At 50.2% G+C, this 18,997-nt stretch overlaps 1 protein-coding gene across 1 annotated transcript in view; it reads right to left on the reverse strand.

The window, feature by feature from the left end:
- Positions 1 to 18,997, reverse strand: part of TBC1D10A (TBC1 domain family member 10A) — a 30,515-nt gene that overhangs the window by 8,134 nt on the left and 3,384 nt on the right. The window contains exon 2 of the mRNA XM_046639640.1: positions 3,271 to 3,370. Within this exon, the coding sequence (XP_046495596.1) occupies positions 3,271 to 3,370 (100 nt within the window). The remainder of the gene's footprint in view (positions 1 to 3,270; positions 3,371 to 18,997) is intronic.

Here is an 18,997-nt window from a genome sequence, read left to right on the forward strand (position 1 = left end):
TCCCCCTGGGCTTAGAGGGGAATGAGGCTCTGAGGCAGCTTCCCTGATTGTCCTCCTTGACCTCAAGTCCAAGGGTCAAGAAGAGTGAGGGCAAAGGCAGAGGCACCACTCTTATAGAACGGAGGGCCGGGGATTGGCCACCGACACTCCTCTCAGCCCCTGCAGTAAGCAGCCTGGCCTGGGATGAAGGAGATGGGAGCTCAGGGCAGTGGGAAGAGCACCTGGATGTGGGTTTGAATCCAGCACTGACTTTCAGCCAATCATTTCTCATCTATGGTAAGATCAGAATAATATTTAGGATTCTATTAGAAGGGGGAAAAAAGCATACTTAGCATGGGGCCTGACACACAGTCTGTGTTCAGTAAAGGACGGCTTCTTCTCCACCTCTCCATCACAGAAGGATGTCTGACACAGAAGCCCCAGGGCCTTGGGCTTACACCTAACCTCCCCTCCCTGGAAACCCCCTCAAACAGTCCCGCTGGAAACTCTCAGAGGAGGCAGCACAGACGGCCCAGCCTTCCTGATGACCAGTGCAAACCAGAGAAAACTTTCCAAGGGTCAGAGAAAATAAACGACCAGGAAGGAGACAGGCTGAGGGCAGTGGGGGAAGAGCAGAGTGGCTGGTCACAGGGGCCAAGCTCAAGCTTCTGGGACTGCCTGCAAAGTGGGAAGAGGAAGGAAGTGGAAGAGAACTGCCCCAGACTCTGGGAACAGTTTCCTGCTGCTGTGGGACAAGGGTCTCTTTAAGGAAGTCACTTGGTCTGGGCAGGCTTTGGCAAAGGGATGCAGTATGGCCCAGAGCCACAGATCCTTTAGGCTCTCCCCAGGGCCAAGCTCAGCAGAGCCAGCCCCCACATCATCATAGCCCCCTGTCATATTTGCCCAGGAACACCTTCAGTCCACTAAGGTTCTCAAAAAGGCCCCACCGTCCTCAGGCCCAGGGTTGGGGAGTGACAGCCAGGAGTACAGCCAGCCTTTCCCACTCTGGCCTCTGGAATCCCCCTCAGCACAGTGCTGCTAGAAATGGCAATCTCCACCTGCCTGCTTTAGGGAGGAGGCAATGATAGGGAGGGACCAGTAAGGATAAAGTGAGAAAATGCTGGCAAACAAGAAGAATAAGGGATTACCATGGGAAAGGAGGTCTCTGATGACAGTTGAATGAGGCCACACCCTGCCAGCTGAACTCTAGGAGGCAGGGCCACAGCTTGAGCAGAGCCCTACAGGGGAAGACAGCATTCCAGCCCCAGCCCTGCCTCCCTGCAGGGCTGGGCCCACGCTCCGGGGGACTCAGGATGAGTCCACAAGAAGTGGTGGGTCTGGACCCACTTCCTGAAACAGGTATTATCCTTCCTGTGCCATGACTTCCTGACCACAGGAGAGCCCAAGCCTGCACAGCCAGCCAGGAAGAGCTCCTAGGGCCAGTGTGGCTACAGCTGAGGCAACAGGAGAAGAAGAGAGGGCTAGGGCCTCTGCGTAGGGTGGGGTGAAGCCTCTTGTGGTGGCCCTGCTGGGTAGGGGTAGCCCACAGCCTCTAACCACAGTGCCAGGGAAACAAAGGGGAAGAGGAAGTGGTGCTGGCTGCTCTGCAGAGAGGAGCTCCCCAAGGCTCCCATCTGGAATCCCCATTTGCAAGGGTGGCTGTAGCAAGAAGGCCAGAGCCACTGTCCCTGCCAGCCACTAGTTACTACAACAGACAGTGGAGAGGGAGCTGAAGCTCAGGGTAAGAGCCTGAGAGATAAGGAGGCAGGAAAACAGATCCCAGAGTTAGGCAAAAAGCAATTGAGGAACGCTGCCATAAAAATAATTTAAAGGGGCTGGGCCCATGGCCAAGTGATTAAGTCCAGCATGCTCCACTTGGGTGGCCTAGGTCCGCAGGCTCAGATCCTGGGCACAGACCTATACCACTTGTCAAGTCATGCTGTGGCGGTGACCCACAGACAAAATAGAGGAAGACTGGCAGAGATGTTAGCTCAGGGCTAATCTTCCTCAAGCAAAAAAACAGGAAGATAGACAACAGATGTTAGCTCAGAGTGAATCTTCCTTAGCAAAAACAAAACAAAACAAAACAAAACCAAACAAAAATCTTAAAAAGGGAAAGATTTTTTAAAAAGCAAAAAATAAGTGCCCCAAAGCCCACACAGAACAGCAAGAAAGTGCCCAGGCCTGGATACACCTGTCTTCCCATGGGCACAGAGCATAGTTACTGCCTCGTGGGAGCCTTGCAACAGGACTGTCATTCCCACTTGACAAGGGAAACTGAGGCTGAGAGGGTAGCTGAAAGTTATACAGCTAGCCAAGGGCATGAAGAGAGGGAGGCAGTGGGGCTGGGGTCAAGCCCATACCTGACCTTCAGTCCCAAGCTTTCTGCTAGGCTCTGCAGCCAGCTGTACCAGCCTGGGCCAGAGTGGCCTGTCAGCTGAAGACAGTGGGCCAGTGAGTTCACTCTGTGCACTGGGAACTTGTGAAGAGAGACCCTGGCTGTGAGGCTCTGGGCAAGGCTCCACTGGGCCAGGGAGTAACTAGACCCTGCCAAGGTGGTCGAGGGCATCAACACACACACTTAAGAGTGGTGGGCAAGGACATTCTTATGGGGTGGTACAGTTAGTGTCTAAAGATAGCCTGCCTAGACAAGGACCACTGGGTGTTTTCATTTTTATAAGACCATTAAACTATGAGGTTACTTTTCTTTCTTTTTGCTTTGGCCAGGAGGTGGGAGGGAACTCATCAAATTAATCTAGCGGGTAAAGTCCCCTTATTGTGATGGTGAAGAGTACAAGCACCAAAACTAGTCTGCCTAGGTTCAAATTTTGATTCCGCAGGTCATCCATAAAGTGGGGACACTACTACTACGAACCTCACTGGGGCATCATAAGGATTATCTGAGACAAGTGCCCAGCACTCTACAAATGTTCAACACGTTAGCTATTCTTAGTATTATAAAGTCCTCTCTGATAGGTGGTAAGCATCAATAAGGACTTCTTCCAAGAGGGCTGGAGGAAAGCTGCCTGTAAATCCTTTTGGCTAAGAGCAGCTTTGAAGTTTGACTCCAGGTCAAAGTTTGCATGAGCCTGGAGTCATCTAGGAGGACCAAGTGAAGGCTGGCCCTGCCCTCCAGCCTGCTTCTGCTCCCATTTCAGAGCTGGCAGATGGGGGTTACCTAAGGCAGCCGGCAGCTGGAGAAGCCCCTGCTCCTCCAAGCTGATACACTTCCTCCCTCTTCCTCCCCAGGCTGCCAACTCCCAGCACAAGGCCCAAGGCTGGGCCCCTCACCTTTTTGTGCTTCTTGGCCATCCATTTGTCCCAGTTGTTGAGCATGTCCAGCCACTTGGACTCTCTCTGCCTCAGCACCTCCAGAGGAACTTCCTCCAGCCTGTGGAGCAGAAGGCAGGGCCCGTCAGAGGTGCCAAGAGAAGCAAAGGCCCTGGCTTAGGCCCCAGTCACCAGTGTGGCTGGGCCTCCATTCTTCCCTCTGTCTTGCATCCTTCCAGGTCCCTTCGAGGCTGCTAACTCACGAACGCCCTAACACAGAGGAGAGGGAACACTGCCCCCTCCCTGAAAGGCACAGGCCAGAGGGACCCCAGGTTCAAGTGCCTACTCCCCCAATAAGTCAAGGGGCCAGCAGTCACCATGCCTCTCTGGGACAGAGACCTGAGTGCCTGGGTCTGTCCACCAAAGCAAAGCATTCCCATCCTGGGTCTGTCTCAATAAATCAGCCTCTTCAGAGGGCCTAAATGCAAGGTGCAGAGTTGGATGAAAAAACTAGTCAAACGAGTACAGAAATAATATGCTCACCTGTTCACTCTAGCAAAACTAGTTACTCATAGTTTCCCCAATTACACCCTGGCCTTTTCCCACCTCTCAACCTTTGCTCATGCAAGTCCCTTTGCTGGAACGCTCTATAAGTTGTCTCTACTTAGCAAAATCCTACACATACTTCAAAGCCCCATCAAATACCACTTGTATTTGTACATCTACTAACTGAGCAGCTATCACAGCTGTGCCAGAGTTGTTCTAGGGCAGGACTTCTGAGCTGGCTGTGGGGAAGCACTCCTATGACTAGAACAAAGTCCCGGTCCTCATGGCCTTGACATTCTACTGGGTACCAAATGCCCACTAGAGCCCGGGGGGAAAACACTTCAGTGTGGAGATCCACCCCAGGCAGGCAGACCAGCACCAAAGCAGCTGAGGCAGGGTGGGGCGGAAATCCCTGGCTTAGCCAGAGGCTGCTTCAAGCGAGAGGCCTTCCTCCAAGGAGTGAGTCCCTGGGAATTCATGGGTTCACATAGCTCTGAGAGGCAAAAAGAAGGAGACTAGCTTTTGTAGGCTGGGCATTCTATATATGCCTTCTTATTTAGCCTACAGGGCAATATTAGTAAAACAACAACAACAACAAATGTATGTGTATCTCTCTACACACACATACTCACTCTCAAAATTGTTTTTAAAGTGATGGATTGCGGATCTTTTAAATTTCCTTTGCCATTTTTTTTTTTTTCATTTAAAAAAGTTCTTGATGGTATTGAGAGGTAAGATACCCAGGGAGGGTATCTTGCTCAGAGTCACACAGCAAATCGGTGGAAAAACCTGGACTCAAATCCGAGTGATCCCTGCCAAGAGCCTGCACTCAGTCCTGCCTGACGTCCCAGAAAGGAGTGCAGGGTCAAAGGCACTCAGGCGCTGGGAGGAGGCTCTCCGGAACAGGACATGGTGGGGCTGGGGCTTGGCCCAGGCCTCGATTCTCTGATTCTCTCTCTGCCGGAAGGAAATGCACTGCTGTGACTTTTACTGGTTGGAGGAGCAGAGGGAGGGGCCCTGGCAGAGTGGAGGCCTCTGAGACACAAAAGGGCAGGTCCTTTTCTTCAGTGCACTTTATCTGGGGAACTTCATGGGCCTGTGAGCAGCCTTGGAGCTGAACAGCTGAGGAGAGACATACCTGGCAGAACCAGCGCATGACGACATTCCCTTTCCCTCCCTTATAGGAGAAAAGCAGAGACCACACCTTTAGACCAGGTAATTTACAAAAGGACATGCGTTTCCAGGCCACTCCAAACACCCAGGGAGCGGAAACCAAAGGCCCACGCATCACAGGCTCTGCTGCCTTCTAGCACCTACGAAGCACTAGGTTATACAAGTCAGGGGATGAGCCTTCTAGTTAACTAAATGAAAGGGGGTGCCCACACACTGAATCACAGGAAGTTCTGGCAGTTATGGATGTGGATAATATCTGATTCAATTCCCCATTGAACAAATGAGAAAACTGAGGCTCACAGAGGGCAAGGCTTTCGCCTGAGATTACCAGTTTCCAAAGAATTCCCATGTGATTAAATACATGCCCATTTGACACCTCAACCCTCCGGTCAGTCTTGGTTGATAAGATCTGAGTTCAGGGCCTCAGAGATACTCATTTTCCCAAATGCAGACACACAGGGGAACAAGCTTAAGTTCAGCGTTTTTTAACTGATGCCAGATAACAGCTTTGGCAATTTCAAAGCCCCAACATTAAACCTCAAACCAGAATTTCAATTGGGTACAAAACAAACGACCATATTTCCTGGATTCTAAGACACTGAATTTAAGCTACACCAGTGATTTGGCAAGTTCTCAGAAACAAATGAAAAACCTACCACTACTTTAAATGTACATGTGAACTGAAAGATCCATTTTGCTTTTTAAAACCTTAAACTTGGAAAATTTTGAAGAAATATGGTCATTTGAATAGCTTCTCTTCCAACAGCAGAGAAGATTAACCCACTTGGAGATGGTGAGAAGGAAGACATAGGAGGTCTGGTTGTACCCAGTACCCAGGACATCACATGCTCTCTAACTGCGGGTAGACCTCTCTTTACGTACAGGATGTGCTCCTGAAGAGATGCAGGCTACCCATTTTTTGAAAATCAGAAGGTTCACAATCTAGTCGGTCCGGATCTCAGAAGGCATCTGATCAGACTGCTGTCTGATATAGGAATCCCTTCCAGACCAGGCAAGCCCCTTGCCCTCTCTGAGCCTCAGTTTCCCTATATGACTGAACAGCCTGCATAGCGAATTGACCCTCAAAAGATGCCCAGAAGGAGCCAAGATATGAAGCTGGAGTCAGGGCAAACAGTGTGATGGTGTAGAGGCCCTGGGGCAGCTTCCTCCTGACAGTGGAGGGAGAGCATGTGCCAGATTCTAGTGACAGGAAAGCTGACCAAATGGCCAGTTTAAGTGGCCAAATGGCCCATGGGGGATGCTTCAGGTCTAAGGGCTTCTCTCACCCTTAAGAAAACCCTGCTTTCCTTAAGGTGGCCTGAGGGAGTCTCTGCAACCAAAAGAACCTAATGAGAACAGTTTCTGGTGGCCCAGCCTCTGCTGGAACTCCTTCAGGAATGTGGCCTTATTATCTCCAGGTGAAGTCCCTCTATTGTTGAAGTTTCTTACTGTTAAAACTTTCTCCCCCAAGTAATGCCAAAATTTTCCTGGTACCTTCTACGTATAATCTCAACACCCCCTTCTACGGCTGCATAATTCTCAGCCAGACCAGTCTCACACCAGGCACATGTGTGCTTATCCCTTGTCACCCACCCATCCCTACCTGGAATGCTCTTTCTTCTCCCATCTCCAAGTCACAGAATTATATTGACCCTTTCAGGGCCCAATATATCAATAAAAACCACAACTTCAAAAATGACAGCAGCAATAGTAGTTACCATTTGTACATAATTTCCTATTTACCAATTTCTTCCTAAATGCTTTACATACATTATCTCATGTACATTTCATAATAACCCTACCATAATATCAGTCTCCCCATTTTACAGAAGTAGAATCCAAGACTTAGTAAGGTTAAGTGCCTCACTCAGGGCCATGTACCTGTAACTGACAGAACTGGGACTCAAGCCTAGGAGGGCCTAGGACTCCACAGCCCATTCTCCTGACCCCTGCACCACACTCCTCTGCCCCTGCAGGTCAAGCCCTCAGCCTCCACACCTGCCCAGATCTCATTAACTGTCCTCCAACCTGAAGGCCTTCATCTTGACTTAGAACACTATTTCTCAAAGTTTTTAAACTGAGACAGAGTAAGAAACAGATTTTCTACTGAGATTATATATATTTTAACTGAAATATATTTCATGAAACAGTTTACTCTTACATGTACCAAAGCAGTTTAATTATATATTACTATATTCTTTTTTTTTTTAAGGATTGGCACCTGTGCTAACATCTGTTGCCAATCTTTTTTTTCCTTCTTCTTCTTCACACCAAAGCCCCCCAGTACGTAGTTGTATATTCTAGTTGTGAGTGCCTCTGGTTGTGGCATGTGGGATGCCACCTCAGCATGGCTTGATGAGTGGCGCCATGTCTGCGCCCAGGATCCGAACCGGCGAAACTCTGGGCCACCGAAGCGGAACACACAAACTTAACCACTAGGCCACGGGGCCGGCCCCTATATTATTCTATTCTATTTCTTTTTTCTTTTTTAATGCTAGTCACAATCCCCTAAAATTGATTTCAGCACTAATTCATTAACGAATCAAGACACGAAGTCTGAAATGAGCACTTCATTACAACTTGCTCAGCACTGTCCCTTCCTAACTGGACTGGGTCTTGAACTTCTCTAACTCCTACCATGCACCTCACAGGTGTTCAACAGGGGCCTGCCTGGTTTCCGCCATGACATCATTATTTTCAGCTGCACTGCATTCAGATCTACAAGCCTCTGCCGCCTAACAGCCCCTAATAGCCAAGTGAGGTGGATCCCTCATAGATGAATTACTATTTCCATTTGGCCCATGAAAAACTTGACCCAATCAGAGAGGCTGCATGATTTGGGGAAAATCACAAAGCTAATAGTCTGCCACAGTGACTCATGTGCTTCAGATACGTTCTTCAGATACTGCTGAGGGCTCCATCTCTGACTCCCAAGCCCCTAGAGACAGTCTAACCTCCTCCTCCTGTGTTCTGATTGCCCCAGTGAGCAGCCTGCCCATACCTAGTAGTGCTCAATGAGGCCAATATGCTGGATGGGCACAGCTTGCAAGCACAACCTCAGCTGGAGACGGCAAGCCTGGGAAACGTGCTATTTGCCAGCTGCCCCTTCCTGAGGGAGAGAGGCACAGAGGAGACAAAGGTGGGGAGCCAGGGAGCACCTGATCCCAGATTCTGTCGGGTTCTCAGGCCAAGAGAGGCTTAGCTGTGCTGTGCCACTCTATGGCCCAAGGCAGCAGTGACATGCCACTCACCCAAAGTTTTGCAGGCTCCCAATTCCATAGCCTTCTCCTCAAACTTAGAAGCTGGAGGCTTCTAAGAGTTCAGAGGGACAAGACCACAGGCTACTGGTACCACAGGCTAGGGCTCTCTCTCCCCTTGTCCTTCCAGTCATCTGCTTTCTGCCCAAGCACACCTCAGCCCCTCTGGTTGGCAAATTCTGCCAAGTATGGTGCCTGTGCCCATGACCCCTTTATGCAATGGTGGAAAATAAACTTTGATCCCAAGGAACCAGTCTAAGCCCCTCCTCCAAGCCTCACTCTCCAAATCAGTCCAAAGGAAGAGAAAGACAGCCTCAGCAGAAAGCCCAAGGTCACAGACCACAGGATTGATCCTTGTCATCTCAACCACTGGGGAGGTCAGGAGGGGTGTGGGGGAGAATGAACAGAGTGGGGACTCTGAAGCCAACCGACCTAGGTTTCCATTCCAGCTCCTCCACCTGGGAGACCATGGGCAAAATATTTGCCCTCACTAAGTCTCAACTTCTTCATCCTGAAGTGGGACAATAATGTACGCCTCACATTTTACAGGGCTGCAATGAGGAATACATGTGTATGGGGGCCCAGCCTGGCAAGTGGCCAGCAAATGGTAGCTATTAGGTGATCAGTATTTGCAGCTTATCCAGCACTTTCACATCTCTTTTCTCATCTAACTGGTCCATAGACACAGCCACATACACACGCGGCAAGGAAGGATTATCCCTTTCTTACCCATGAAGCAACTGAGGCCCCAAGAGATTAAGTAATTTACTCAGTGAAACATACTGTAATTCCTGGGTTCTGATCCCAGCTCTACCACTTTATGGCTGTGTAAAATGGGGCAGGTTGCTCTGCTTTCTGAGCTTCTGTTCCCCATCTAAAATATGGGAGCAATGCCACCTCCTCAGAGGGAAGCGGTAAAAATCACATGAGGCAGTAAGAGCTGATACAATTGCAGGACTGGCCATGTACCAGCTCTGCCAAGCACTACATATGCACGCAAATCCCCAAGGAAGTAGCTTTTATTATCTCCATTTAATAGACAAGAAAACTAAAGCTCAACACGGTTGAGTAATCTGCCCAAGGTTACACAGCCTGGAAGTGGAAGCTGCCACTTGAGCTCTAAACTATCCAATAAATATAAAGTGCCCCACATGTAACAGGGCCTCAATACCTGTCACATTCCCTCCCCTCTTCTCCACCACCCTGTAACACAGAGAACCACGACCCTCTGTGTTGAGAAGGACAGGAGTGAGCAAGATGAAAGTGTGGGAAATTGGGAAGTGGATGTGCAGAGAGAACACAGCCAATCACAGATTCAGGGACAAGAAGGGTGGGGGAGCTCCCCTTCCCACTCAGAACTGGAAAAAGAAGTGAGGATAAACAAAAGGCTGACCTACTTTGCACACTGGATAACAACCTCTGGAGTTCATTAACCTAAGAGGTGGTAATGACTGAAAGTATAAATAGCTTTTATGCCAGCTCCATAATAACAGACGATAGGAAACTGGAATGCAGGAGAGGGTGGGTTGGTGGTGTGCAAAAGGCCAACGGTCAGACTGGGAGGCCTGTGTTAGTGACTCCACCTCCTCCCCAGACAGCCAGGGAGGCCTGCAGCGCAGAGAGTAAGTGATCTTCCCAAGGCCATGCTGTGAGTCAGTGTGGAAAAAGAAGATGGTCTGCAGCAGGCTGGCACTCCCTCCAGTGACCTGGTAGCCCCTGGCTTGGGGGGAAGGCAGTGTCCAGCCTCCCTATCTGAGTGAGAGAGAGTCTGGCTTGCTTCACTCTCCCTCACTCCCAATGCAAGCTAGTTCTGCGCCTGCCTCCCTTTCCCATAAGGAATTCCCTGGCTGTGCTCCTTCCAGCCCTGGGTCAGCGCACAACGGTAAACAGGTTCTCTCCACCCTCCACTGGCCTCGGTGCCCTGGGCCTTTGCCCAGCTCTCCACTCTGCTCAGCTCCACTCCCCTCAAAGTCAGAGGGAAGAAATGGTTCCTTTAGGTACCAACCTTGCTGGCTCTAAAAAGCAAGGAATCCCCTCTCCCTGACCCCTACTCAGCTAGGGCAAGGCAGAGACCACAAGAGAAACCCCCAGGGCAGCTCTCCCTGACAACTGCAGGTTGGAGGCTATTCTTAATAGAAGGTTTGTGGAGGTATGGAGGTATGGAGACTATTCTCAATAGAAGACGTCCCTTCCCCAAGCCCCTAACCTGACCAGGCAGAGAGAGTAGTGCTTGAAATGCCTGCCAGCAACTGGGTCCTCAGATCACAATCTCACTTCAGGCACCTGGGGCCAACCTGACTCATGTATGGCCCCCTCACCCATCCTTACCAAATGGCTAGATCTTATTGATAGATCTTACCAAACTAGTTTTGACTCACTGTTTATATAAGGTCCCTCCTCTGCTCAGATTCCTTTAAGGCTCCCTACTGCCCTCCTTGTCCAATAGAAATCTCAGGCCCTGGCTCTCAGGCTCTCCTATTCCCTTAAACTTCCCTCTTTTTACCCCAGCCCTATCTCTAGGTGGCCCTCTCTCTGAGCTGCCCTCCCTCACCCCTACCCCAACTCTAATTGCATCCCACTCATCTTCTGAGGTCTGAGGCCTCATTCAGAAATCTTTCTTGTCTCTGCAAAAGCTTTCCTAACTACTCCAGGAACAGAACACAATAAGCACCTCATTATATTCCATACACTCTCTCTAGAGCCTGTGTTCCAGGCCCTGAATCTACAAAGATGAATAAAATACAGTCCCTGCCCTTGAGGAGGTCAATCTGGCAGAGGAGACAGGTGGGTGAGTAAATAACTAGCACACATAGAAGTGCTATCACAGAAGCATGGAGAAGGTGCTAGGAGGGGTCAGCCTGGTGGCGTAATGGTTAGCTTCGGCGGCCTGGGGTCCACCAGTTCAGATCCTGGGCACGTACCTACACCCCATTTATTGAGCCGTGCTGTGGCAGGCGTCCCACATATAAAATAGAGGAAGATGGGCCCGGATGTTAGCTCAGGGCCAATCTTTCTCAGCAAAAAGAGGAGGACTGGCAGAGAATGTTAGCTTAGGGATAATCTTCCTCAAAAAAACAAAAAGGGGGGAGGCAGCTAGGAGAAGCCCCCAGGGTGGGAGCAGGGGTGTTTAGGTAAAGCTTTAAAGGAGAGTTGACTTTTGAGATGGTCCTTGAAGGGTGACAGGAAGTGGCCAGGGTGAGAAAGGGGAAAGGGCACACCAGGCAGAAGACTAGGTATGAGCAAGCACAAGTTAACAGAAAAGGGCACGGCTTGTTTGGGGAATGTGAACCATCCAGCAGAGTAGGGACGGCTTCTCCACCCAACTGTCAGCCTTGCTGAGGCAGCATTCCACAAGAAGGTGTGCTCCTGGAGGGCAGGGGCTCTGCTGGTCCTATTCTCTGCAGTGTATCCTGGGCCTAGAACAGAGCCTGGTACCTAGCCAATGCTCAGTAAACATGTGTCAAGAGATTCATTAGCTTTGCGACCTCGGGCTCTGCAGTGAAACAGGAAGACCGTTCTCTACCTTGAGATCAGGTGGATAAAGCACAGACAGTGCTTGATAAAGGGCACTCCCTCTCTGGCCAGATACCAGCTCTGGATCTCCTTGAAGTCCAGCAAAGGGCTGAGCACAGATGTGCCTGATGATGGCCTTTAACAACATTATAATTCCAATATTCAATTAACATAACTGCATGTCTGTTATAACACTTACCAGGCACTTGCTATGCACCAGACACGGTGCTCAGCACTTAACTTACATTATTTCATTTAATCCTGACATCAAGCCCATGAGGTAGGTCCTCTAATTATCAACCCCCTTCTGCAGATGAAGAAACACAGGTTTTCAGCAAGCCAGTAACTCTCCAAGGCCCAGGGTGAGCGAGGACAGCCGTGGGAGGTGAAGAAGCCCTGCTCTTCTCCTGCTCTGTCCCAATCAACTCCAGCACTTAGTGCTGGCCACGAGGCTGGGTTGCCCACAAGCCTTACTGCCGAGGATCTTGGAGCTTAGTGGATTCAGAGCCATAAACTGTGTAATGCTTGGCAACTGACTTTACCTCTCTGGGATTGGCGTTTGCCTTTGTAAAATGGAGATTATGATGATAAGTATGTCTCACAGAATTAAATGAGGTGGTGTCGGTGGAAGCCTGGTTCACCATGCAGGCTGTTCTGTGAAAGGGTGTTATCATGTGACTATGGTGGGAAGATGGAGGGGGTCATTCAGAGTCAGGACAGGAAGCCCAGGATGAAAGTCTACAAGGAACATAGAAGGAAAGTGGTGGTAGTTATGAAGTAAATTCCGACTCCTTCGCCAAGTGACTGCCACTACCCAGGAGGGCAGAGGCCTCAGGCTGCCCTATGGTTGCATGCTTTGAGTTGAATCTTTCAGGAGACCCACCTCTGTTCTCACTTCTGTTTTATCTTCACAGGCCAAAGAGAAGAAAGGTCAGGGCTTCAGATCAGAGCCCTCAGAGTCAGGGTCGCTGAGGACTCAGTTCCAAATGACTCAGTGAGGAACTGATGGAGGGATCCCCAACCTGCTCTGGCAGGCCAGAAAGCCCCAGACCACAAGCTGAGTGGATCTGGCTCCTGCCTTCTCCACAAGGCCCAAGGGTGGGTGGGCAGAGCACGTGAGTGAATCTGGATGTTCACCTCCATACTGCCTTGTTATCTCACCTGAAGTGAACCTCAGGGGATAATTCACACTCAAGTTATAAGAGCCACCATGTACCATGGAGCCCTTACTTTGTGGCAGACACTGTTTGGGTGCTTTACCAACATCGCCTCCCTTAATCTTCATAATACCTCCCTTCCAATGCTACCACCTGGCCCATTTACAGACTCAGAGAGGTCACATGGCTAGAAAGTGACAGAGCCAGGACTTGAAGCCAGGTCTGCTGGTGTTCTGAACCTGGGCTCTCCTAGGATCAAATTCATGTTCTAATTTTTTGTGAAACCAAGATAGAGAGGGAAGGGATAAAAGCAGCATCCTCCAAAAGTGGCTGGCTGGAAAGGATCACTTCTGGACACACAGAGTCCAGGGCCCAGAATGCACTGAGGAGGAACAAGAATTGTCCACACTATGTTCCTGGGCCCCCTCAATACCTAGCTCCTCCTGCCTGGTCTTGGGGTACAAGAGAGGGGCTGTACCTGGACAGGAAGTATGCCATCCATCATGACAACTCAACTACAAAAACACCTCAAGAAACCTACTAGAAGTATAGACACTTGAGGCTGGGCTGAAGTCCTAAGCCTGGAACAGGGATGAGGAGGAAAGGGCACACAGTGGCTACCAGCTTTAGTAAGACAGAAGAGTGGGAAGGAGGAATTCTGGGTTCCAGGCCCAGTTTCATGACTTGCTCAGCTTTGGTTTCCTTGTCTGTAAACAGAGTAAGATAAAACTTACCCTACTGATTTCCCATTGCTCCTGTAATGATTACTGGAGAGAAAGGGGAATGAAAGCACTTAGCAGACTAAAGAGCTAGACAAATCAAAGCCTCCTTTGATTTGATTACACTTCCAAACACATGAAGGCCACTGGTCTACACACCAAGAGAGGTCCTCTCACATGAAGAACAGAGCATGCTGGAAGTATTGGCCTCTGTTGGGCTGTGCTGGGACGACCCCTTGTAGTACCTCATGAAAAACTTCTGAAAGCACTTTTCATATATTCCAATGTCAGTCTCAGAATGTCAGAAGCAGAAGAGCTCTTCAACATTATCCAGTTAAAACTGCCTTAGTTTACATCTGAAGGAAACTCAGGCTTAGAAAGATTAAGCAACTTTCTCAAGGTCACACACAGCTAGTTAGGGCCCAGTGAGGCCCAGGACTCAGGCCTCCTGATCCTGTTCAGCAGTCTTTGTTTACACTATATTCCTAATCCACTTATCTTGTTTGATGTGCACAATCCTTTTGTATACAGGCCACACCTTTAACTATGTACTTGTTAAATGTCTGACATCCCTGCTAGGCTATAAATTCTGGGAGGACAGGACCAGATCTCTATCCCCTGAGCCTAGCAAACTGCTGCACACATGAGTAAGTGCTGGATGAAAAACAGGGAGCATTAGCCCCATGGTCAGGTAAAGGGACATGTCTAAGGCACACGCCACAATGTTCAGTGGTGGAGCCGGCACCGGCACCTTGACCCCTGTGCTTGGTTCAGAAACCTCTCCCACTACTAGCCTAAATCCACACTTCCAGCCAGAATCTCTCATCTCTGAGAAATGGCTGGTGGTGCCCCTTAGTGCTGATGGGTTTGCCTTCTCATAGGCACTGGACTTGCTTCCACCTGACCCAGCTAAGGCACCAACTCCAGGAACAGAATAAAGACCTGCGGTGAGGTCAAGCCAGCCCTCAGCTGCCATCTGCCTCCCCTTGATCAGCTTATTCTGTGCCCAAAGCTGTACCTTCCCCAGCTGGACACCACCCCAAGGTAGCTTGTCCATGCCTTCAGGCCTTACTCCTCTCTCCTTGCCATCCAATACGTTTACCAGGGAGAGACCACAATGCTCAGTTTCACTCACCCCACCCCCTCCGAACCAGGCCAGCTAACCCACTCTCCTACTGGAGAGACAAAGAACTCCTTGATGTGCTCTGGGCGTGCCAGCCAGGCCAGGCACCTTGGGGAGCCCAGGGATGTGACAAAGCAGAGTCAGCAGTGGCCCAATGTCTACTTCAGAGGAAAGTCACAGCTGGCTTTCCCTCTCTGTGGCCAGAAGGCCCCAAGAAGGGTTCTGTGACAGGCCAGGGTCACTTCAGCCTGTCCTAATCCTTCCCAACTCCCTGTCAGCCCACACAGTCAGTCAGGTACCAAGTCCTACTGATTTGTTGGCCTCTTCATCCTCACAGCTCTAGACCCCTTCCGGGCCTCTCCATAGCCCTTTTGGGCTGTCTTGAACTCTCCCAACTGGTCTCACTGCCTGCAGTCCAGCTCATCTTTATGCCATCTTCCACGCCAGCAGCAGACTGATCTTGATGAAACACAGGAAGCCTCAGTCTGACATTCGAGGCTAGGCAAGGTCTGCCCAACCTCCTTTCCTAGCCTCCTCTTGCTTCACATCATCCTCCTGCCTCCCACTCTTCTTGTCACCTCTGCTCTTGGCACACCACATTTCTCAAATAGCTGGCTTTTGGTGGAACTTTGTACATGAGTCCCCTCCCATCCAAAGGAATGCCCTTTCTTACTCCTTCTGACCCCTGGATCAAATGCCACTTCTTTCTGGGCTCCTATAGGCACAGCTGGCTGCTTCTTCCTATATATTCCCAAAGCAACCACACATCTCAATTATAGCCTTTACTGCTCAACATTGTAATGATTTGTTTGTGGTTCTCTTTTTTTTAATCAGTCTGTGAACCCTTTGAGGGCAACAAGACACAGATGTCTGGTTCAGTTCTGTATCCCTTGTCCCAATCACAAGGGCTGGGAGAGTAGGTGCTCAATAAATGTATGGTAAATAAGCTCACTGCTAAGAAGGCTAAGCTGGCCAAAGTAAGCCTTGCTTTCTCTCCCAGGCTCCTGAGTCTGATGCCTGCTTCCCTATCTGAAGAGCAACAAAGAGCTAAGCTGTGATAGCCTCTGAGGAGCTGGACAGGGTATGGAATGGGCTGGGGTGGGTGGGATGGAGAAGGGAAAGAGAAAGATGAGATAAGGAAAGCCAAAGTTGGCAGCTGCCTTGAAATCCTGGATAGGGGGGCCTCTAAGCAGGTAAAGCATCAGGAGCTTAGGTTTGCCAGTAGAGCAGCTAGGACAGTTTTCTGTCAGGGAGGGTCCCTGGGTCCAGGATAGCAGCAGATTTGCCAGGGGCAGACAAAGCAGCTAAATGAGGCCTCCTCCCCCTCAGGTGTGCTGCCTGCAGGATAAAGAAAGTGATCAGCTAGGGACACTGACAATGGGTGGATGATGGCTGGGTACTGCTCTGGTGGGCAATGCATCCTGGCCTGGAGGCTCAATTGGCTTGGAGTGAGGAAGAGAATGCCATGTAGTGCCATGGGTAGTGCCATGTAGCTGGAGTAGCGATGGTCTGAGTCAGAAGATCTGGGATCCCTCCCTAATCTGGCTCTATTGTTAACTAGCTATGAGGCTTCTCCTCCATTATTAACTAACTGGTTTCTCACTTGTATAGCGAGCTAATCCCTGCCTTACCTACAAAGAAATACTCCTTCCAAAAGGCACAGACTGGATATCAAAGTCAGATGGCCATTATATGCAGTATTTTGGGGTCAAGAGCAATGCAGTGTGGCCTCTGGCCTATGGGAGGGCTAGAGCAGGCGTGATCGAGCCATGCTTCCAGGGCTTCCCTGGGCATCTTCCTCACTGGGTCTTTCACTATATTGAGACCTGCCTTGCCCTCCACACTGCAATGGGGAGGTAGCCAGGTTCCTGCTAACTCCTGCTCTAGGTGTGTGGACCTCAGGGACTGGCGAGCACCCGGCACCCTGCCTCTTCCCACCTTAGCAAGGCTTAGTCACTGAATCCAGCGTCGAGAAACAGTCTAGTCCCAGTTCTGCCATTTACCAGCTGACAAACCTTGGGTACTCTTCTTCGGTGTGCTCATCTACAGAGTGGGGATAACCACCCCTCTTGGGCGAAAGTGAGAGTTCACCATTGGTTAGAGTTCACTCCTGCCCACAGGGGATGACACTCATTATCACAGCCAGAGATGGAAAGCAGAAAATGAAAAGAAAGGACTACTAGCTACTCCAGTCTTTAAGAGGAAGAAAAACATTCATTTAGTACCTACTGTGCGCCAGGCTTTTTTCAAACATTAGTTTATTTAAGCCTCACAACAACCCTGCAAAGTCAGTAAAATCATAACCATTTCACAGTGAGAAACTGAGACTCAGAAAAGTGAAGAAACACGTCCAAGGTCACACAGATAGCCGGACTCCAGAGCTTGTGAGGAGGGAGCACAGCACGCCTTCTTTCCCCCATCTCAGTGTAAACTGAATGGGTGGCTGGACCAGAGCCAGGACTCACTGGACCAATGGAGGTCTTATTTCAAACCCAGATGCTGGGAGGACAAAACATCATGCAGGCCCCACCGCCTTATCTATTTCCCACAGCTTAGGATTTCCTAGCAGGCGGACACACAGGCACCTTCCCAGGGCAGCAGCTGGTGTGCTGGCCCCCTCCTTCACCAAGTCAAGTCTTGTCTGAGGCCCTAGAACACCTAAAGGGCCACCAAACCGGATTTTCCTTTGAAGCTGGAGGAAGAGAAGGAGGAGAGAAAATGGAGGGCCTGTAGTCCAGAGTCACAGACCAGGGCCCCACATGTGCAGCTGCCTCCTTCCAGATGGGCCCCCCAGCGACCACTCCACTGCCAGCTCCATGCTCTCCTGGGAACTGGAACAGCTCAAAAAAAGAGGATGCTCTGAGCTTATAGACTGGAGAAGATAGTGAGAAGGCAGGGAGGCAGGCTCTGGCCTGCCAGGAGGGCCCTGGCCCCACCCCAACAAAAACTGGCACAGACCAAACTATAGGAATGCCAATTAAGGCAATTCTACGATTTCCAAAGTCATAGGGCTGCCAAGGTTGGCTAGGAGTAGTGGAGGGCCCAGGGGACAGGGGAACTGAATCAAGAGAAGACAGTATTGCTGTTCCAGATGTTTCTCCCTGGGCCCAGCTCAGATCCCTCTCTCCCCTAACAGGAAGCCAACACCCACGGGATCCCAGAGAGCATAGCTCCTCATCTCATCTGGCCTGCAGCACTGAGCAGACTGAAGGGTGGATGGGAAGCTCCAGCCTTAGGAGGTCAGTCCTGGCAATCGCACGGGAAAAGGAAAGGGAGGTCAGGGACTCACCTCTCAGGCCATCTCCCTCAGGCAAGGAGACCCGTATCCAACTGATAGCCTTCTTTCCCTTCCTGATCACCTCCTCTATGCTGCAGAAGGGACCCCTGCCCGCTCCCCTGCCCTGCCAGCCCCAAACAGGTCTGCTCTTTTTACCCTAAAGTATTAGGAACAGTAATATCACTCCTCCCACCCTTCCCTGCTGAGGACACTTCTTTCTCCTCCTCTGGTCCTTCCTGGGCTTCAACAACCAGCTCAGTCCCCAGCCAAGCCACAAGAATTAATGCTGCCAGCATCCCTGTCTGTGCCCACGCTACTGCAGGACCCTTCGCTGACTGGCTGCTTTCTTGCCTCTCCTCACTTACTGGCTACTGCTTAAGAGTGGGCAGGGACCATCTCGGGCCCACCAAAGGTTCCCTGAACAGTAGGCTCAAAAGACAAACTGAAGAAGTGGAAAGGGCCTAGGACCGGGAATCAGGAGTTCTGGATTCACTTCCTGGCTTTGCTCCTAATAGACTGAAGAGGTAAGGCTAATAATTTCTCTCAGGCCTCAGTTTACCTATCTGTATGATGATGACCATCTCTAAGGTCACTTTCAGCTTTCTGACTTGAAATATCTGTCAGTAAAACTCATTCAGTAAATAAATATTAACTGTGCGCTTACTTCTCTGCAGGCCTGAGGGGAAAAGGTGAATAAGCCTGGTCCCAGCCCTGAAGCTGATCAGTCTAACGGACTGGTAATGACAACACACTCTTAACCTTGCTAGGTTATCCCTGTTAGCTTCCTACATTGCTGAGGGAGTCAACGGTGCTGAGTTAAGCCAGAGAGAGTGAGGATAGGAAGGTTCTGCTAGGAAACTTCTGTTCTACCTCCCTGGCGCCTGAGTTTCTGCTGGGGCCATGGGCCATAGGCCATACTAACGGATAGTGAAGACAGTGGAAACTGTCCTGACTAGGAGTCAGAAATCCTGGGTTCAAGTCCT

The sequence above is a fragment of the Equus quagga genome, chromosome 15, assembly GCF_021613505.1.
Source record: "Equus quagga isolate Etosha38 chromosome 15, UCLA_HA_Equagga_1.0, whole genome shotgun sequence".
Lineage (NCBI taxonomy): Eukaryota > Metazoa > Chordata > Mammalia > Perissodactyla > Equidae > Equus > Equus quagga.